This window comes from Alligator mississippiensis, chromosome 12 (genome assembly GCF_030867095.1).
Source record: "Alligator mississippiensis isolate rAllMis1 chromosome 12, rAllMis1, whole genome shotgun sequence".
Lineage (NCBI taxonomy): Eukaryota > Metazoa > Chordata > Crocodylia > Alligatoridae > Alligator > Alligator mississippiensis.
Window position 1 is genome coordinate 60,132,539 of NC_081835.1, and position 22,095 is coordinate 60,154,633.

At 45.1% G+C, this 22,095-nt stretch overlaps 1 protein-coding gene and 1 long non-coding RNA gene across 4 annotated transcripts in view; one reads left to right on the forward strand and one right to left on the reverse strand.

Annotated features, from left to right (window-relative positions):
* Positions 1-537: 537 nt before the first annotated feature.
* The window catches only part of LOC132244479 (uncharacterized), a 45,492-nt gene continuing 23,934 nt past the window's right edge, over positions 538-22,095 (reverse strand). Inside the window, exons 2-3 of the long non-coding RNA XR_009455929.1 lie at positions 911-996; positions 538-668 (exon numbers count right to left, since the gene is read on the reverse strand). This is a non-coding gene — a long non-coding RNA (uncharacterized LOC132244479). The remainder of the gene's footprint in view (positions 669-910; positions 997-22,095) is intronic.
* The window catches only part of NTNG2 (netrin G2), a 76,381-nt gene continuing 68,701 nt past the window's right edge, over positions 14,416-22,095 (forward strand). The window contains exons 1-3 of one of the 3 annotated variants that reach the window (XM_059715628.1): positions 14,416-14,748; positions 15,610-15,764; positions 17,906-19,069. In XM_059715628.1, coding sequence (XP_059571611.1) covers positions 18,857-19,069 — 213 coding nt within the window. In that variant the 5' untranslated portion in view covers positions 14,416-14,748; positions 15,610-15,764; positions 17,906-18,856. The remainder of the gene's footprint in view (positions 14,749-15,609; positions 15,765-17,905; positions 19,070-22,095) is intronic. The other 2 variants (XM_059715627.1, XM_006259990.4) reach the window with 2 other exon arrangements.

A 22,095-nucleotide genomic window follows, 5' to 3' on the forward strand; every position in this document is an offset into this window, starting at 1 on the left:
GTCTGTTGCCATGGAAGAGGAATTTGCTGCAACTTTTAACCCTCTTTGTTGGTTCTGCCACCTGTGGTTTGACATTCAATTCCCTCATTCATATCAGCTCACCAATACCACCCGTGGGGTTTGTTTAGCAGCACCTATTATTGTACAATCTGAAGCTCAAAGGCAGCTCAGACTCTGGACCATGCCCTGCAGCGAGGACATCGACACAGGGCATCTCTAGTGACAGCTGAGCTCCTATCTGGAAAATGTTACTTGCAATACACTGAGTCACAACTGAGGAGCAATTCATTATACCAACTATGAAGGAATTCATTTGGTAGCCAAGACCCTTACCGTTCCTTGATTGCATCTAGAGACATGCCTGTAATCGAGCTGACCTAGTGTCTCAGCCAGTGAGAGAGAATGTGTGTCAGTAAAAGTGGAGTCCTAGAGCTCGATGGAAAGTAGCTCATAAGGAATATACCATTTTTTAACATAAAGTTAAAAAAAAAAAAGGATTTTCAGCAGAAAGTTTCTCACCTGGGAATACAAGTTATAGCAGAGGACAAGGAAGAGGGAGAAAATGGGCTGGAGAACACTGCAACATAGCCTGAACGTGAATATCCAGTCCAAGAGGTTTTGTCTGAGAAAAGCAGTTTCTGGTAATTTTACTGCAAAGGCATTTTCCTCTGAAAATGAAATCCAGACAGGACATTACTGATGGTCCACATCATATTTTCAATAAATGATGAACCTTCACATCCCGTGAAATATGAAAGTGGAAAGCTGCATTCTATTATATTCAGGAAAGCATTCTCCTCCCCACCCCCCTTTTTTTTTTGCTTAAGTATATTCATTATCAAAGGTATAATGCCCTTGAGAAGCTGAGGCAGTTGGTTGTATTGCTGTGCAAGGAATTTAAGATACTTACTGAAGTTTTCACAAACGATGATGCAGAGATGTGTAGCACTGTCTTCCCAGACCCCCCAATCCATCTATCCAGCGCTGACACTCGAGCTGTAGAAAGACATCCTTGTCAAATTACTTACGTATTGCATACATGATGAGATGGCGCTCCATTTCCAGCACAGAGCTGCAGGAGTTGGAAATTAAAGCAGAAAAGCTCAGGACCTCTTATCACAGACTCTCGGGGCTCCATGTAACGGCAATCTTATGGGCAATATTGAGGGTTTGCCCTTTGGACTGAATGCATAGAACAAGTAAGAAAACACAATGTTGGAAAAGAATTTTCCTATACAAAAGTAACGCTTCCCTCCTGCTGCCTCTCATGGCATTACTGTAAAGTGGGCTATAAAAGTTAGCTGTTTGAGAGGTGCAAGTTATAACCATACCCTCTATGTTCTTCGTGCATCAATAACACGAACATCAGTCCAATACAGACCATCATCAAGAAAAAGGGACCAGACTGTCTCAAGAGACCAATTGAAGAAATTCTTAGCATTTTCAAAATAAGGTTATCCAGTCTTTAGTCAAACACTCACCCTCTATTCCTTTTATTATTCCATATTTCACCATGTCACAGTCTCTCTTCCTATATGGGTAGCTATTTAACACGTGTAACTGATATTTTTAATATAGGCAAATGTTACTTTCTCACATAAGACGCAGTTGCTGCACTTGACATAATGATAAAGAATTAGTTATCTCCTCAAAAATAACACCGGCTCCTATAAGCCAGATTGTGCTCTTAGCTAAATGGATATGAAAGAGTAACTCAACTGACTTCAGCAAATCATGCCCTTGTAACTGAAAGCAGAATTTGGTCCAAAGTGATCAGGGAATTGATCTTGCATTTTGTAATTGCTACACTTTGTTAATAAATGACACTGCATATTTTCACAGCCATGGCGGAGTCCAAGGGAAAGTTGGGATCGTGCTGGCATAATCCAGGACGACTCCTTAGAGGAAGTCGCATAAAATCATGTGAAAAATTAGGAACCTGTTTATCACCCATGTATTTTTTGTCTAATGAATGTCATATTTCCTACTCATCGACTGCTTATAGAAATGAGTGTTCCTTCTGAAATTCGCCACTTACGCGATCTTCCCCCAGCAGCGAGATATTTCAGGCAATAGCACGAGCGTAGTCTGAATTAGCCAATTGGCTGCTTTTTTTTTCCTCCTAGGGTTTTATGCTAATGGAATGAGCTATCTGGACTCCTTTCTTGTCATCTCAATTAGTTCAGAACAGTTTGTGCCATTTGAAGCACGAGCGATGGTTTATTTGCCTAACCTACAGATTTGGAACATCCAAATTCCTCCGAATTAATGGTGCAAATTCCAGCAGGATTGATTCAGTCCTTCGTCCATGTGAAGCACATCAAATACATCGTTTAGAGTTTACTGGATGCAAATCTGCCAGATGAGACTTTTTAAACTCAGCTTCAGTAAAAAGATGAAGGATCAGCTTTTCTGGTCAGGTCTTTCTGAAATCAGCACAGTTGCATTTTGGTGGGAAAGATGGTTAAAGTACATTTAAGGCCGTGTGACTTGGACCTCTCCCTAGTTGCCATGTAGATCAGCAGTGGGGCTGCTCCAAATTGTGCCGTCTTCCCATAAGCAGCAGTTGGGAATCGCTGGAATAGCTCCAATATGTCCCCAGTTTCCAGGCGCCAGGAAGGAGGATGATTTAGGAGTCAGGACAGTGGTCCTACTTTGTCCAGAGATTTTCCAACATCTGCTTCACAGAATCCTCAAGTAGTTGAAGCCACAAGTGCCGGGCCCTCCTTGCTCCAGCTAAGCAGAGTAGGACCGGTAGTATCTTGCTGTCCATATGTCCTTTCCTCTCCCTTCACTAGCATGTATGCTGCTAGTTAGAGTTTGCATGAGAATAGTTGTAAAGTGCCATATAAATCTGAATGCAAGAGATTATTATTATCATTTCGAGAAACTAAAAAAACTATGGAGCACAGTCCATACTAGCAACCTGGATGCTACAGCCCCTTAATCAGAGCTTTTTAAGACTCAATCTTCTCAAAGTAATGAATGGTAGGGAAGATGCAAAAAAAAAAGTGAAGGAATTGTATCTATACCTTTGAAGAGCTAGGTCATCCTTGAGTCCATTCCCTGGAAAATAGCCACGCTACCCCAGGTGAGTGGCCCTGTTGGCTAAGTCATGCATGAAAATTAGGAGAAAGGAAACCTCTGAGGAAAGCTGAAGCTATAATGATTGTAGTGGTAATTTCGGTAGGTGGCACTCGTCAGCTAATGCTCCGGCACGATGCTCGAGGGCACTGTGCTGCTGAAGGTTTTGCCTTTGGATGGTACAAAAAGTGTGAGTGCAAGTCTGTGCTGTTTGTGGCCACTAAACATCTCTTGGCACTTGGTGCAAAATTAGCATTAACCCCTGGGTCTTGGACAAATTAATCTGTGGAGTTTCATTCTGCTGTCTTACTGTTTCCCCTCTGCAGCTACAATCAAATATAGGATTCATTTTCATTTCCTGAACAGTGCAATTGGGTTGTGTTGCTAAAGAGCTATGGATCCCAGTATATATGCAGCCAGTAAAACACGCTAGGCTAAAAGATGCTCTATAATTATATACATTACAGAATGTTTTTAAACTCTCCATCTTTCATGCATTCCTTCCTCAGTAGGTAGACAAAGAATTGAATTCATTTTCATAGACATCAGGGCTGGAAGGAACCTCGGAAGATCCAGGGGCAGGAAGTCAGCTAGGGTCAAAGGATCCCAGCAACATAGGTGTCCAAATGTTTCTTAAAAGAGTCCAGAGTAGGTACTTGCACCAACTCGGAGGAGAGTCTATTCCAGGCCTTGGGGGCTCGGACAGTACAGAAGTTTTTCCTTATGTGGGACCTGAAACGGTCTTGGAGGAGTATGGACTATTGGACCTTGTCTTCCCTTGAGGTGCTCTGGTGAACAGGCATTCCCCCAGATCTGATGCACCCCTTTTATACTTCAACCAAAGTGCATGCTTTCGTCTGACAGAAGAACCCGATCCTGCTCCTTGTCTGTGTTTGTAATGTGCCTCTGGCACAACATTTACATTTGGTCATCTACATCCTACAAGAACTTCTAGAAGACAAGAATGCTTCTCCTAGGATGAAAAAGAAGGGTTTTGAAAAGATCTTTTAAAACATACACAAAATAGGAATATTTCTTATAAGTAAGCACTCCAATCAACCCAATCAATAGGTTGGTGGTTTTCAGTATCTATGTCTTCAGACGCTCATAAAATACCCACCACAGGAGTCTGTAATTCAATATTCTTTCCATTTAATTTAATAACATGTAAAACTGAAGCAACACAAATCTGAGCAAGTACAGAAAACTTATCACATTTTTTTTCCATGTTTGCCCGAGGTGAAGAACCAAGACCTCATCCTTCCTGTCCTGTACAACCCATGGGGGAAAAAAAATCAATACTGTCTTTCAGGACCACTATATTTCTCAGTGCTACAATGCTATATCTATATCCCTCCTTTCACTTACGACAGACCCAGGGAGCGAAACCCTGGCCGTATCGAAGTCAATGACAACACTTCCATCAACTTCAAAGGGTCCAAGATTTCAATGACTATGCAGTAAGATCCCCAAGCTGGTCGGACTCGCTCGGCATGGTCGACGTTGTTTTCGGACCGAGCACTGGTGTCTCAAAACGTACTCTGATAACAAATGCAGCCCCGGTGCAATTAGTGACAGAGGGCGCGCAGCGGGACAGCCCACCCATAGGAGAAAGAGCAATCAGACTACCCAGCCAGAACACATTGCTCTTGTATCTGTGACCTGAAGCTCCACAGCTCATATATTTAGTCCCTCTGTTCCCCTCACTCCACAAAAACTGCATTGTCTGGAGTCTACAGAACCTGATGTCATTAATATCTTTGATGCCATGGGCCAAAGTCAGTCTGGGTGTAAGCAGATGTAATATGCACAATGAACGAAGCTAGAAGCAAGTAGGAATTATAGCAGTTTAGACTATTTTCAATCCAGTTCAATTTAACCCTGCGTTTGACATCAAGGACGTGCGAGATGATCAAGTTTCCCTTTTCAAAATCCCGCATGCTGCAAACCAGCCCCATTTAATTCTCTCGGCCGTAACAACGCTCACACGTAAAGGTTTTCTCCCGATTGATTCTAATGCATGCAACATGGGGTTCGATTTAGGGAATAAGGAACCGGATCAGTGAGATTTTGGATTCCCCAAAACTCCAGTCGGTAACTTATGATCTTCCGGGGTACAATTATAAATGGAGGTTTCTCCTCACAGGAGGTGAGCACGCATGGATTGTACGAGGCTAGAAACTGGAAAAATCTGAGTTTCTAGTAGTAGGCTTCAATTCTGTAGCAAGCTGGACTGACCCCTGGGGTCACCCGGCATTCCTACCTCTGTGTTATTCACCATCCTGATCCAAATCCAGAGGCTTGTGACTGCCACCATAACTTAATAATAGTCTCTCTCTTTCTCGGGAACTTACTATACCTTGATGTTATCATGCAGTACTCTAAGATTCATATCCAAGTGCATTACAAATCAATGGAAGTCTTCCATTTGATGTCAGCGGGAGTTACATTAAACCCTAAATGCTCATATGAAAAACTGGGTTCTTAACAGTTTGGGGATCTTCAGCCAACATCCGTTCACCACTTAATTAATCCAATGCTATTGTGTTTACATCAGCCTTGTTTATCTGATGTGTGCTTAGTGCCATCTTGGCATGACTATGAATTATGCAAATTTGGGGGATATACTTTAATAGTGGTCCCATCTGCTAGGGTCTTTTATTATAGAGAAGTGTGAATGCAGTTGCCATGCAATACACACTTACACACAGCGACCACGAGTTACAAAAACGTGGGAAAACATCTCATACGTCTCGCCTTATTTGCATTTCACATTCAGCATTTTCTGCGGCCAATTTTAATGTTAGTTGATATGTTTTTACACAAATCAAAATTGGGGTGAAAAAGCCCAACAGCCGCATACCTGTTCCTTGACAGCCACAGACCATTACCGTGCCAGTGTGTGCGACGTCGGCACCGGAAATATAAGGGAAATAATGTAAATCTTAACCTGGAGGGTCTTATTTAGATCTCACTTATTTTGTTGAAAAGCAAGATTCTAAGTATTGAAATGAATTAAATTAAACCAGAGTAACTGAGCAGGGAGTCAAGCCATTAATAACTGATATTTATATCAAGCCTTTCATAGGTTTTCCAACAAAGCAAACCTATAGTAGCAAAGCATGATTTATTCCCCAAAATCTATTCTCCCCCCAATACTATGTGTGATTTTTTTTATAACAGACTGCTCTACTTAAGAGCATCTTGCAAACAAGCACAAAAGACATTTACCTTTTCCCCTGGTGATGTGCAGTGACATGGATCCAGTATTATCCTTATTGTGTCTTCAGAAACTAGTTAATTCACTTGTATTTGTGCTCTGCTATTTGTGAAATACTAATCCTCTCTCTTAAGCAGGTCAGTGTCATGTGAGCGTTTCCACATTACATATTCCCTCTCTCTAGCTATCGAGAGCTATATAGCTATGAGCACACAACCATGCAAACATAAAGCGGCCTCCCCTTTGAGTACAAACCTCAATTCAGCTTCAACTCTGAAATTACAGCCTAGCACCTCTGTGCTACCTGGCAGTGTTATGTACTACTGTTCCTTTTTTTTTGTGGTAACAAGTTCTCTTAATTTATTTCCCAGATAACATGCGTATGGCCTTTTTATTCCTAAGAACTGTGTCCCTTTCTTTTGCCTTTTCCTATGTCTGCATGCAGTTTCAGGTCAATAGCTAAGAAAAATGTATTATTTTAATTACCAAAAGGCACAGACCGAATTGAAATAACAGCCTGTCAAACCTAGACGTCCTAGACAGTGAGGGACTGATCAGGAGTGACACAGACACTCTGCATAGCTGCATTCATTTATAGCATTTGCCTGGTTTCCACTCAAGTACCCGTGTGGATAGGTTGTTTGAAGTTAGCTGTCTTTGACACCATTGTTCATATGCCCAAAGAGACCGAGGGCTCAACGTGACGCTGCTCAATGTGGCTAGTTCCTAATTCGGAGAGACCCAGAAGGTTGTTCTGGTCAATTGTTTTTTTACTCACATAGACAGCTCCATTTTGTCCTACTTGAAACAGGCACAAGGAAGTCGGAAGCGTTGGTGCGAACGAGTTGCCGCATCCTCACCGTGCAGCAAGGCTGTGGACACTTAGCTCTGCATTTAGTTCTTCCAGGTCAGATGGTGCAACCGCTGCCGCGACAAGGCTCGATGGGGGACGACGAGGGAAAGCTGAGCGAGTCTCAACCCAGATAAAACCAAAAGGATGGGAAAGGTAAAAAAGGCACTCCTGCTTTTGACAGCCCCTATCAACGAGGGTGTTCTTCTACAACTATTACTTGCGTTTGCCACGATTAGCCTTCCTGTGCTATCTATGATGGCTCCTCTCTCAGTCGTGTCCATCCCAGGAAGAAAAGGTGACACCCTCTTAAAAAGGACATGATTGTCCATAATGTGTCATAACTCTGAGTAGGATATTACCTTGATGATTCAATGGAGATACACCCAGAGAGAAAATGAAACGCTGACACCAGTTATTGATGCCTTGACCAAGCTCCAATGATACAAGCACAATATTAGCATAGCTGGGTCGCTTATTTGGCAGTAGACACGTGCATTCCTAAAAGGAAAAACCGTGTCTGCATCTGCTCCTTTTCTATTGTTGGAGAGATCTTCTGCTCAGAAAATAAAAGTGTTTACCACAGCATTAGGAGAGAGAGAGAAAAAAGTACAACTCCACCTTCTAGAGCTAGCTGATTATGCATTTTCCACATCAAATTGTCAGCACTTATTCAATTACTTCACTCATTACGAGTGTGTTCTTCAACCACTAACCGAAAAAACCCGCCCTGCTGCTGTCAACTCCATTAGAAGTGACGTGCACCTGACTGCAGACATTGGGGTTAAACAAAAAAACCCATGCAAAACCTCTGTTTCAAGTCTAAAATGCAAGTCTCTTGCTTGCTAAGGCCAACAGTGGTGGACTGGAGTGTAAAGGCAATGCGCACAGCCCTGCTGTTGGGGTTGAAGGGACCTGCACGACTCGGCAATGAGCTTTGCAGAGTTTAGAGGAGTAATGCTGATGAGCCACACCGGGAACCTCTTCCACTTCTTGGCTGGAAGGATGGCTGAAGCGAGGCCCTGGTGGGGTGAGAAGTGGCAGGAGATTGTTTTTGACGTGTGCGGATGGACGTGTGCAGGTGTGCATGGGCGCGCACACATATGGAGGGGAAGGGTCCATCTCTCCAGACCCTCAAATAAAAGCTTCTCATTCAATAAGCTGAAAAGCAAATTCCGTCTCCGGTGGCTTGTATGCTAATGTCAGATTCCTCCTCTAAAAATCTCCTCCCATTTCACCCTCACCTTCTTCATCAGAGCTGGGGAAGATCAGCCTTTCAAATAAATCTTCACTGCTTCCTGAGCCACTTCATTTGGCTACACTGTGATTTGATCTATGGACCAAAAGACGGGGGCACCGAAAGCAACATATTTTCCCCACGTCAAGGGTGAAGTACTTCCCCTCGCCCAGCTGATCTTTTCTGGAGTGAACGTGCATTAATAATGTTTAACTGGCCCAAGTTTTTTAAAGAACACAATGATTTTTTTGTTTTGACTTGTCATCCTTAAAGAGGCAATGACCTACCATAGGGAAGGTTTGCGATTCGGCTTGCACAAGCATTTTCAGAAGCATTAGCTCCCTAACAGAACAGCAGCCTCATGTTTCCCTGCACAACCTTTCAGAGTTGAAAATGCTTTGCATCCCACTTTCCTTGATCTGGCTAAGTGCTTGTGTGCTGAAAATCCCCACCCTCCCTCCAGCTGTCCTTCTGGCAGGAAAGAGACAGCATCTTCTCTCTAGAGAGTACAGTCACTGCTCCTTTGGTTACTTAACCAACCAGGGCAAAATGCACCGAGGGCCAAAAAAGCCCTTAGAGCCATAGAAACCTCACGCTAAGTCTTCTCTACAAGGCTATGGGCCAGGGAGCTACATATAGCGTGGCTTCCCTTCCCTCTGCAATTGGAGAAGCAGTTTTGCACCGTCTCTCAAAGTTGCCCCAGAAGAATAAGCCATTCACTCTCTCCATGTATTGGGACCCAAGACCCTGATCCAACAGTAGCATGTGCCCCTCCGTACAGTAAAGTCTACTACTCCAGCCCACAGGACACAGCACTATTTGTAGAAGAGCAGCACTGCAGTCCTCAGGTTGGGGAGGGTAGATAGGAGGTTTCTCCTCCCATCTCCCATTTGTATGCCCGTGCCACATAAATCTCGGCTGCTCATGCTTTGGGCAGGTTTTCAAAAACTCGCCTTGAGTACAAAACATTAGAGGTTGCGTCTTTTTAAAAACACATTCATTTTCTTTACCTATGAAGGGCAAACGGCAGGGAAACAAGTACTTTCTCAGCTGTAGCAGTTGCGGGGCTCTTTTCACCTCCCACCAATGGAAAATATATAGAGGGAGGTCTAATGGATGGATAGAGCATGATCCCACGTGAATGAAGTTAACGGGGGCTGTGTAGAAAGTTTCAATGAGCCAGGTAAGGCCCACATGGCAGTGACCTTTCACTGCTGGACTTCAGACCCAAATTCAAATGACTGGTTTCTTCCTGCAGTCTGGAACGGTATGCCATCTTTAGCTCAGAAAGGGCAGGAGTCCTACAGGCTGAAATGGAAGCACGTTAATAGGACTGTGTTTGAAACCCTCTAAGAGTGGTCCCACACCAGATGCCTAGCTTAGGTCACTATTATTAGCCTCCTATTTTCATAAGCACTAAATTCACCCAATAAAATGTAAGAGAGATCTATATTTCTGTATAATGGGGATAATAATGATTTCTTTACCTTTATCAAATGCTCCAAGGTTCTTGGCAGCAATGTGCTAGATAACGTCCATAAATAGAACGTATAAATAGATGGTATAGTCATTTGTGTGCCCAAATAGAAGGTCCTTTATAAATGCAATTATTATTACTAATCTTTGATTTCTCTCCGTGGAATAAATTTAGCTCTGGCATAAGCAAGTGTATCTTCATTGAAGGCATCTATTTACATCAGCTCAGAATTTGGTCCTTTGTGTATTCACATGCCACACAGGATGGTTAACTTCTTGCACTTTAAATGATTCACTATTGTTATCGCTCAATGGGTGCAGCACTGGGTAAGAAACCTCACCCCATATTTCTCATCCTCTTCTAGATTACATTTCAAAACCATATTCAGTCATTTGGACCTACAGGACCAGATGCAGCTATAGCATAAAGACGAGCAACTCCACATCAGTGGAATTGCAACTGCTTGCACTCAGTTTACATTTGGCCCCCGAGCTCCTTGAACCAATCCTTTCCGGAGTGCAAGCAGAATTAAATATTTAAGAGCCTTATTCATACTATAATAATTAAATACCAAAGTAATGCCATTGATTTTTAGTTGGGGATAGTGGTGTAGGAAGGGGTTACTCAGCATAAGCAAAGCACAACTGAGCCCTTAAGAAAGATGCACCCATTCTACTCTGCTCAAAAAGTGTCACAAGGCAGGAAACAACTCTGAACATTAGTCATCAATAAAAGGTATTAAAAAAGAAAGCATGCGTTTAAAAATTGAATTTTCTCTTTAACTATTCACATTATGTATATTTTTTTCTTTTCCTGATTGTAAAACCAGAATCGCAGTCCAGCTTACAACTGCTTCATGTGGGCTGCCATAGCTGTTGGTTCATGGATAATATGTCTTTTCAGCAGAGCCAGGTCCCTAAGTGCCAAACTGGACGTAAAACCTTCATAGTCAACTGTTTTTGTTCATTCTGGAAGCAAAGGCAGTGCAATTGTATAGGACAGAAATTTCAGATCATTACGTTCTGTTCCTGGGTCTACCTCTGAATTGCTGTGTAACCTTGGACAACTCCCTCACCTGTTCTGTGCAGCGAAGGGGTGCTGTGATGATGAGCTGCTATTCGCAACGTGCTTTCAGGCGGCACTTTTTACCTGCATGGATCTAAGCATTATTCCTAGCTGTGGAATTTCACAAAAGCAGGGCTGATCAAAACTGCTGGAGTTTTCCTTCAAATGCCAAATAGTTTAGAAGTGCGACTTCTCATGCAACGGCTGTTCTTTTCAGCTGAAACCTCAGGGTGCGGACATATCACTTCACTCTGGTGTCAATAATCAGCGCACCACTTGATCCTTGCCTCAGCTATTAGAGAGGATGATAATGGCACACCATCCTTTTTATCAGGCTACTGTATCCTGACAACTGATAAAGGAGTGATATATGAGAGACGGGGATTTTCTAAGGGAGGAGCTGATGATACTAAGTAAAGGCTAGGTCCATTAGCCCAGACCCACAGCGAGCATCCCACGTCTCAGTAATATTATCATTGTAGTAAGTAGTACCAGAGAGACAGAAACCCACAATGTGACCCCTGGACAGTGAAGGGAATGGAAGTACAGCCAAGACTTCCCCCAGCAACCACAACCCTAACTCGTACCCAGACCCCAAATCAAGGGATGCCTTGTAACTAAATGCCACCTTTTACCCAATGCTGCCACTGGGCCTGGCCTCAATCTGGCTTTAAACCATTGTTTTTTAATTCCCCTTTAAACTCCATGGCAAACCTGTTCCCTGGGGCAATGCTTAATAACATCCATCCTGTTGCAGGGATGTGAGATGCTCTGTATGCATTTATGGGATTCCTAGATGGAGCAAGCTATATAAAGGCAAAGCTACATATGAAGTAAAGCTGTGGACAAAGGTAAATGGCAGGATGGAGTATATTTAGTAAATGATCATGCAAACCACAGAAACACGCAAGAGCTGGATAACACATTTTCTGGCTTGGAAGTTATTGAGAGCTTGTTTAGAAAGAAACTGTTTTATATTTAATTTTGCTGGGGAAAAGGGGCCTTGGTTTTCCTCCTCTAGAAATCCCTCCTCTTGATTTTGCATAGATCAACAATCTGCTGCTCTTGGATTCTCCTGTCTCTCCTTGTCCTCCCTTTCAGCATCCACCTAAATTGAGGCCCCTGGATACAGTCACTGTATAGAGACCTGGCACTGAGAAGGGCTCAGCATCTTCGCTGGCCACTGAGTCCCACATTGGGAGTCTACATAACTTTCCCTCCCCGCCTCCTTGGCCGCAGGGGAATTGTTCTTGCCCACGCCTACAGCTCCAGCTTCGCCTGCCTCTGGAAGGTGTTATTTATCACACATTACAGATTTGCATGAGAAGCTGAGAACTGTCAGCTGAGAAAAGCTGGTCAGGTTAAATGGAAATGCATCTTCCCCACCTTGAGAAAGCATTTCTTTGTCACCTGTGGAAGTGTCTGAGTTCTTGCCTGGCTCGTCCCATTCATTGCAACCTCCCGCTGCCCCAAACACACACTCCAGAGCCTGACTTGAACCATCACTTCAAACTAATGAGAAACACCCCAAGGTGCAGAGCCCAGTATACACGTGGCAGGGCACTGTTGGTGCCTGCCACTTTAAGGGCTGAGCCAAGCAGCCAGCAGGTGCTTGATTGCAGCAGACATTTTAGATCTCTGTCCACCTATATAAAGAGAGCAGTTCCCTGCTGGCAGGGCAGGCAGTCACATTGCCTGGCTGCTAGGCTGAATGCAACATCCTGGAGGTAAGGGCAGGAGCTGCAGGGGATGGTTTGGAGGGTCCTGGTCCTGGTCCTGGTCCTGGTCCTGGTCCTGGTCCTGGTCCTGGTCCTGGTCCTGGTCCTGACCTAAAACTGCACCCTGCTGGGAGCGGGTGACCTGGTGGGGCTCTCAGTGGTGCAGGCGCCCCCAGAAAATGCCAGGCCCATTACCACCCTGGTGAAAGCCGGGTCAGGGCACCTTAACCCCAGCTCCCACAACTGGGTGAGTTACCCCATAGAAGGGCCCAGAAGGTGCACCCAAGTTAGAGAGGGGGCTAAAGGCTCATAGACCTGACTTGAAATTCCTTGACTGGTCAATGCTGGGGCCAGGACTGGAAGAGTCCACTGTGAAGGATGCCCAGAGTTGAAGGCCTGGGTTTTCTGACTGGCCTTGGAGGTGATGCCAGGGCCTGTGTGGCCAAAAGGTCCCAGTGGGACCACACCGGAGAGGGGGAACATTTCAGGGAGCTAGGCAGTCCCAAATGAAGGTGGAGTAGGCCGTCTGATTGGAGGGATCCAGTTGCAGTCTGGATTGGAGGATTCTGGGGCCCAGTGTGGGGCCAGTGAGGTTAACAGCTGTGGAGGCTTGGGCTGTGGTGTAGGAGAGGAATGGAGCTTCAGATAAGTGCCCCCTGGAATTGGGGCAAGAAATGGGCAGCCTCCTGCCTAATGAAGATAATTTAATTATATATCATCAAGGTATGGCAGCCGAGGAGGTGGGCAGTTGGCTCAGAAACAGGTGGGTGGGCCATTGGTAGATGGGCCCCAAGAAGCCCCCATTACAACACACACACACACTCCAGAGCCTGACTTGTATCACTTCAAAGTAAAGAGAAATGCCCCAAGGTGCAGAGCCCAGTACACACACACATTATAAGGCTGGAAGGGACCTTGGAAGATCATCACGTCCAGCCCCCTGCACCAAGCAGGAAAGATAACTGACCCATCTAGTCTCCTCTTGAAGATTTCCAGGTAGGTGCAGAGCCCGCCACACACACACACACACACACACACACACACACACACACACACACACACACACACACACACACACACACACTCCAGAGCCTGACCTGTACCATCACAATATTCTTCAAATTTATTTAATATCTCATTTAACTTGCTGGGATCCTTTGACCCAGCTGACAGGGGCTGGACTCAATGATCTCCAGGGGTCCCTTCCAGCCCCGAATGTCTATGAAACCTATGAAATCATTTCAAAGTTAATAGAAACACCCCAGGGTGCAGAGCCCAGTGCACACACTATGCACACGCACTTTCTCTTTCTCCAGAGCCTGACCTGTACCATCAGGTCAAAGTCAAGAGAAACACCCCAAGGTGCAGAGCCCAGTGCACACACTATGCGTGCATGCGTGCGCGCACACACACACTCCAGAGCCTGACCTGTACAATCACCTCAAAGTCCAGAGAAACACCCCAAGGTGCAGGGCCCAGTGCACGTGCACGCACGCGCGCACACACACACACACACCAGAGCCTGACTTGTATCATCATTTCAAAGTTAAGAGAAACACCCCAGGGTGCAGAGCCCAGTGCACGCCCCACCTTGCACACAGAGCTACACTTGGAGATGGGGGATTCCCTCTCACCCAACCAGCACCTTAAAAGCCCCCCGCCAAGCCCCCGCGATGAACCCCAGGGGAGCGGGGCGCGGGGCCGGGGCCGAGGGCGGGGCTGTCCGGGCGGAGCCGAGCCGAGCCGAGCCCAGCCCCGCTCCGCTCCGCTCCGCTCGCATTTCCTCGCTGCACCTTTAAGACGCGCGGTGCCGGCGCGGGGCTGCGGAGCCCGGGCTGCACAGAGGAAGTTACGCAGCCTGGATCAGGCACCGGGATAAAAGCTCGGATCGTGATTGAAAGTGATGGCACAAGGATTTGAGCCTCGGCATTAACTTCCCCGAGGAGCCGGGGCAGCGGGCGGGGGAAGGGAGCTGGCATAAAGCTCCCGGCCATCTGCCCTTGAGCTGCGCGGGGGGGGGGAAGCTCCTCGTCTTGGATGCGAGGACGGGGGACGAGCCCGCACCGCACCGCACCGCGCCCGGATCGCCCCGTCCTGGTAAGGCGAGCGCGCCGGGCCCGAGCTGCAGCCCCGCACCTGCGTCCCGGGCCAAAGTTAGTTGCAGCAGGAGGGCGCCCTGCCCTGCCCACCCCCAACAGCCCCTGCCCCCCGCCCCTCCCCGGCCTCTCCTCTCCGTGTCGCCGGGGCTGAGCCGCCTTCGCCCCCCGGGACCCCGCCGCCCGCCGGTGCGGGGAGCTCCGGGAAAAGCAGCGAGTCTTTGGGGGACCCGCAGAGCCCGGCGCGGGGGCAGGGCGGGCTGGGAAAGCTTCAACTTCCAACCTGAAATGTTTGGCTCTCTCTCTTGCTCCCCCCCCCCGCCCCCCAAATCCCCCCCAAAACACAACCCCCAGCTCCTGGCTGCAAAGCAAAACCCAGTCCTAGGTATTTGTCAGGCTTTCCTCCTTCTCCTGCCAAGGCAGTGCAGTTATCTCCACTTCAACTTAAGAGTTTGAGACTAAGTGATGGGAAGCGAGGGAGCAGCGGGTGCTGGGGCCCGGGGTTGTGCCCGCTTTCTCGCAGGGTCCCAGTCCTTTGGTGCACGCACCCACTTTTTAAATGTGGATATTGGGGATTCGGGACAAACTGATGCCTCATGGTTATGTTCCCCTTCCCCCTTGTAAGGCTTCTAGCTCTCTCTGTATAAAAAGAAGCCTTACAAGAGGGAAGAGGAAATAACCATAAAGCATCAGTTTTTATTTACATATGTATTTCTATATGACATTATGTATATTAATATTTTAATATAATAAAAAAGCCTGACAGGGGGAAGGACAACATACCCCTTGTAAGGTTTCTTTTTTGGATGCCTCGTGGTTAAGGGGCACATAACCACGAGGCATGTCTTGTCCCGAACCCCAGATGCATTTGTGGTAGCAGCTAAAAGGAGATGGTCTGTACTGCTGAAATCCTGTTCTCCTCTGAGACTTGCAACATGATGCTCGTGTCCGTGTTCCTGCCACCTAGCATGCAGCAGCTTTCTCTTCCAACTTTGCTTCTTAGGAGGAAGGAAAAAGGTAGGATGGTGAAAGAGAGAAAGGGATAAAAAAACAAACAAACAAAAAAAAAAAAAAGTCCTTGCCGGCTGTATTTGTCATTCTTCCTACCTCCCATCCCCCCCCAATTTCTTTTTTTTTTTTAAGGCAATACTCCTGGAAGGAAAATTGAGCACTCCTTCATCAAGTTTACTTTCTGTACTTCATTCCCGAGCAGTGTTTTGTGACTGGAAGTGTTCTCTCTCTTTCAATAGGGTGTTAATCCAATAAAACAAAAGGAAAGAGCTATGTCCAGGTACCTAGATGAAATCTAATTTTGTTTTTTAATACTCTGGCTATCAGTCCCTTGCGATTCCTGAGTACTCTTAAAAGAAAATAAAGAGCATTGATTCCATTTGTTCCCCTGAACTGCAGTTTCTTAATAATATCAGGTGAAGATTTATTTTCCAAGGACAAAACCGAACCATCCAGGGCAAAAACCTTGAATTCAAAAAGATTCTCTCTCTAGTTTGTTTGATGCCCTGTGATATCCAAGCTGCCTTGTGCAACTATTTCTGCAAAGCAGCTGTAATGTTACAACGTTGACACCACAAATTTAACATGCCCGTTTGATTGACTGCTTATAAATATATTTCTAGGCATATTTGTTTCCTTGGGAAGCTATGACATTTAGCAAACATGACAACAAAGCAACTAATAGACATTATAGATTCTTTTTTCCTTAAGTTTTCCCCTCTGTCAATCGTTCAAGTGCAAAATGTGATTTTTTTTTTTTTTTTTAATTTTTTTTTTCTGGCTGAAAATAGATTCTTAAAAGATAACAGCATACAGTGCTCATTAAACTATCATGCCTGGTTTCTATGTCATAATGAAATTGCTTCCTCTCCATGATGCTACTAAATAGTTGACAGTGACCAATTTGATGCAATAATTAGGAACTGACTTTTTATAATTGAAAAGACAGCTCTGATGTCAGCAGGGCTTAGAGACACCTCTGCACCTCACCATTTTATTATTTTTACTACATTTACTCATAACAGAAAAATAGCAGCCAGACAATTTTTTCTCTGGGAGTTTGTTCAGGGCCAATTAAGCTATAATAGGCGCCCCTTTGAAGAGCTAGAGATGAAGCATGAACGGTGGGTTCTCTTTTCTGCGCTCATTCATCTCAATCAGAAATCCTTCAACCAAAAAAAAAGAGGGGGGGAAGGGAGATGTAAGCACAGATGTATGAATCCCCCCATCACGGATCAATGCATCTGTTAACCTAGAGAGTTTTGCACAGTAACCCAGCTTTATGAGAGAGCAAATGCCGAACATTCGATTCAGACAGAGATATCTTTACAACCTGGAGGAAAAGTTGTAGGGTAAGATGGAAGTGAAATTATTGAGCAGTCAAGTTTTCGTTGTGACAGCACACCTTCCCTCACCATAGCTCGGCCCTAGAATGAATGCAGACAGAAGGGTTGGCTCCCATCTCCCCCCCCACCTCCTCCTCAGTCATTTTGTTTTGTGATTACTTAAGATTTTTATGGCTCCAGTAGATTGCAAAAAAATATGTAGCTTTAATATGAAATGAATCCTGAGAGAAGACATCACTGTTTGTGTACTTGGTGAATTTTAAACGTTGTTAGTGCTCGAAATTTGTTTTTTTATTAAACGTTATTGTACAAATATATCATGCGGGTGGGCAATGGACAATGTACGCGTCTGCCCAGCTGTCCTGTTTATTTGCTCCTTTTTGTAAGACCATCAGTTGGTCTGTATATGTATATCCTTGTGTCCCTCTATATGCCTCCTCTATTCTCCATCTTTTAATGACCTGTCATTTCTTCTTGATATTATTTAAAGACCCATTAGAGCTACTGTTGTTCTGACACAGGTTAAAAAAAAAAAAATCAGATACCTTAGATGAAACAGCACTCACAGGAACCTCCCCAGCAGTACAACAGCCATAAGCATTTCAATATGGATTTTGTTATTAAAGTTGTATATCTCCTCCTCCTTTTTTTTTTTAAAAAAAAAGGGCTGTTATCTCCTGACTCTTAGGAAGCAGGGCCTAATTGTTGTGCATTTCAGGGGAGAGAGCTCTGTTCTTGCAAATTTTTGTTGTTGCAACTTCTCTGTTTCTTCCAGCTAATTTGTCTTTTAATTTGTTGCAGGTGCTGCTTGCTAATGAGCTCTCCCTGTTCCCTTGCAATGAAAGAAAAAGGAGACTTCAGATAGCAGGATGGCAAATAGCTGAAGATTTGGAAACTGGGCGCTAAATTGCTGCCGGGTAGCATCAGCCAGAACTTGTCCGAAGTCAGCACCTTGCCACCAACGCAAGAAGCAGAAGTAACGCAGAAGAAAGCAAGTTGGTGCTTCTATTGTCAATAAAGCAACCACAGAACAGGCTTTTCAGATGACTTGCTCAATTTACTCACAGTCTGTGTGGTCAGAGAGGTTTTCCTTCAACAGAAGGAAAGTTTAGCTCTAAAGAGGCTCACATTTCCAAGTTACCTAGACAGTAATGTTATAATATTTTCTAAATAAAGGTGGGGTTTTTTTTCCCTTGGGTTTTTTTTTGTTTTTTTTTTAAGCCCTCCATTATTTAAAGCACACCACCACCACCAAGGGCGCTTGAAAAAGCTACCCATTTGTAGCAGAGGAATAAGGTTAGAGAGAACTTGATCCTGACCTATCACATTAGCCTTTCTGATTTTTTTTCTCCTATCAAATTTCATCATAGAATCAGAACTTGATAGGTTTATTGATTGAGTGGAGTCACCTCTAGATGTTTTCACGCTGATTTGGAAGATCTTTTATGCAAAGAAAAAAAAAATGAAGTTAAGGAAGACTTTTGCCAGCTGATCAGCTATTTTGGAAACTGCAATTCTCCAAAGCAACTGACTTGCAAACTTGGCTTCCACCCCTGCGGACTTGCCACGTCTGAACGCAGCACGCAGAACTGGGCCGCTTGTTCTCGTCTCCAGGACCTCCTTAAGCTACAGGATTTTTAGATGAGGAGTTTCCATGCTGATCCTGACAGCACCCCCTAATCCGGTAGCTGCCTCTCTCAGGACTGTAGGCATTTCCCTTGCCCAGGGACCCTTTCCTTGGTCTCAGCTGCCATGTTGCACCTGGTCACTATTCTGCTGCACTGTCTCCCACTGGCCATGGGACACTATGACATTTGCAAATCCTGGGTGACCACAGACAACGGACCGTCATGGGAGTTTTATGCTTGCCAGCCCAGGGCCATGCGAATGAAGGACTATGCGCTAGTGAGAGTGGATCCAGCAGGAATCACTTGTGGTGACCCTCCTGAAAGATTCTGCACTCATGTAAGTAGTCTGCCTTACCTATCTTACTTGGCATATTGTAACGACCTCTGCCTTGTGTCCTCAGCCCCCCTGTCTCCAAGCGCTGGCACATCTGCTAGAAGAAAACTCAAGGTTAGGGTGGCAATGTTAGCTAATAGTTTGAACTGGAAATTGCTGCTTCTATCAAGTCTTCTCCTCTATGCTTCCTTGTCATTCCTGAGAGCCTTCATTTGGGGGCCATCTCTGATGCTAACCTATATGGCTTTAGTGAGGTCATTTAACATCTCCATGATCTCAATTGTCCGGTCAGCAAGATGGGGGTTTGGCCATGGTTTGCAAAATGCTTTCGAGGCCTTTGCAAGAGAGGTGCTGTAGAAGTGCAAGGTGTTTAATAATCCCCACGCTGTCGTATCTTTTGCTGCAACATGTATTTTAAGCACTAATGGATGCCACTGGAACCAGAGATGAAGCTCTGTCCTGTAAGACAATCAGGATAATGATACTCCCTTGATAAGAGGCTAACTCAGGGTCAGTTTGGGGTGTTGTGATCATTTGAAATGGGTTACGTATTTCAACTCCACGTACTCGGATTCTCAGAAGAGCTCAGGGCCAGAGTTGTGGATATCCACTGTTGGGACCAGATTTTTAGAAAACCTCAGCACCCTACGTGCACCGAGAAACTAAGCTCTTCTCAAATGTGCTGCTTACTCGGAGGAGTTCTTTTAAAACTCCAGCCCTAGTGCCTGTGTGGTCCAGCTGACTGCAATGGCACAGGTGCAAACCTACTCTCAGAAGCCAGGCTTCATGAGTGGTGGGCGGATGATTTGCAAGTATGGGCAAAGGTGATGAATAAGGAGGAGGAATAAGTGTGGTCCGGCTACCACGGTGGCCGAGATGCCAGCGTCTTGCATCTCAGTTGGACAGTGAGCCGTCCCCAAGAACGTAGCCCTTTCTTTCCCCTATCCTCAGCATGGACAGGCACTCCCTCTTGTATTTAAAAATCTTTAACATATTTTCTCTTAAATATTAATCATGTCCTTTCATTCAGTGTGCCACAAAGCTCAGCAGGAGCATTTGATATATTATTCATGAAGCTTACTTTGTTTAAAAAGTTCGGAGGTCAAAATCTACAGCAAAACAATATGGCAAAACAATCCTTTTCTAAATACACAGCGTTAGAACCAAAGTGTTGGTCAAAAAGGCAGTTCCTGGTGTTCAAGTTGAGTGACAAACTGAGGTCTGAAGAGGCTCTCATTATAGCGGGACTGAAAAGGCAGGTTTGTTTCTTAAACAGATTGTGTTGCCAGTTCATTACATTGGGAGGGAAGTATTGCCTAGAGCCTGGGGCAAAGGGCCTGGAATGGGAACTTGTGCTTTGTCAACTTAGGCAAGTCATCTCAACTGTGCCTCAACTTCCCCATCTGGAAAATAGGCATAAGCAGGTAACAGTTTCTCTTGATTGGGTGTCAGATGGCCTTAGGGATGTGACTTTTTTTTTTTTTCCCCCCCCCTCTTGGAGACCACTCTTACCTTACCCAAAATATGATGCCAGTCCCCATAGTGTTCACTGCATGCTTTCATTTGATACATTAGACATAACAGCCAAAAAGTTGGCAATTTATTCTTTTTAAATTAACATGCTAAAGGCTGGATTAACCTGCAGGTCCAGGAGAAAATAGTTAACTATTGATAAGTCAATCTAGATGCATGGATTTCCATTCATCTGATTGGTTGCAGGAGAATTAAAAAGTGAACAGATTCCACCTATTTCATTGGTAAACAGTTGGCTGCAAATGTGCTGGGGTTAACGTCGCGCCAGACTTCAGCATGGTCAGGGTTGGAGGAAACGAGTAACAGAAGTGTAAAGACTTGCTACATCCCTCATGTTGGACCATAAGGAGCCAGATTCTTTCTATTGCATGCAACAATCATTCTTTGTGTTGCACATGGTCGTTGTGTGGCTAAGTGCTATACCCGAGTTACTTGGATATGAATATGAAAGCCAAGAATGGAAGCATGATATAAAATTCAAAATACTACATCTGACTGCGGAATAGCCATAGCAATAGATGTAAATGTGAGCCATCTCGAACACAGGGGATGGTTTGTCATTTTGTATCTCTGAACTTGCATTGCAAAAAAACAAAACCCACTCAGATATTCCCTGATGAAGAGGCCAATTTGGAACAGAAGTATTTAATTGCAAGTCATTTTCTAGATCATGGATCGTATTCATTAAACCACAACCCAAGTGCCATTCTCCCCTTCTCTGCCCACTCACTCCTCGTTCTCCTAATCATGAGCATAGTCTAAAAATAAGGCATATAGGAGAAGAACGCACGCAACCCTCTTACAGCTGATAAACAAATATAAAAATTCAGAGGAAGAGATGGCCAGCTCAGCACTCGGTGGGGACGTGCCACAAGAGACACCTAAGACAGAAGCTAGTTTGAGGATCTCTACTGTAGGCTACAAGGCCACCAAGGTGACTTTTCTAGCCTCCATCATGGAGAATAGCGGATGTTATCTTAACCACAGAGCATCCCTTTGCGGTCAGCACTGAGAGGAGCCAACGTGAGTCAGTTCGATCACCATTTAGGTCTCACGGCCGGGTACTTATTAATACACAGGGACAGGAGGAGAATCTGAAGCAGCAGTGTCAGCAAGGGATTGCCAGCCCTATATAAAGGAGATGATCAACAAAATCCATATTGCTGCCCCAAGCCACGATGACCTCCAGGCCTAAGCCCCTGCAGTCTAGAGGTGAAGGCTCAGCCGCTCCCACGAGTATGGCACGACCGCTACTGCATAGCCAAGCTAACTTGTCTGGAGCTACGGTTGCGTTCTCTACGCTTCTGCTTTCCATGTTGATGGCTGCTGCAGTAGTTTCCCATTTTGCTCTCCTCCCTTTTCAATTACGGGTGAGCAACAGGCGGACTCTCCGAAGACCATGGCTTTCTAAACACAGTTAAATTTGATGGTGGCTGATACTACTCTTGCAGGGGTCTTCTGAGATGGCAGGCTACTATGCACATGGCAAAAAGCGG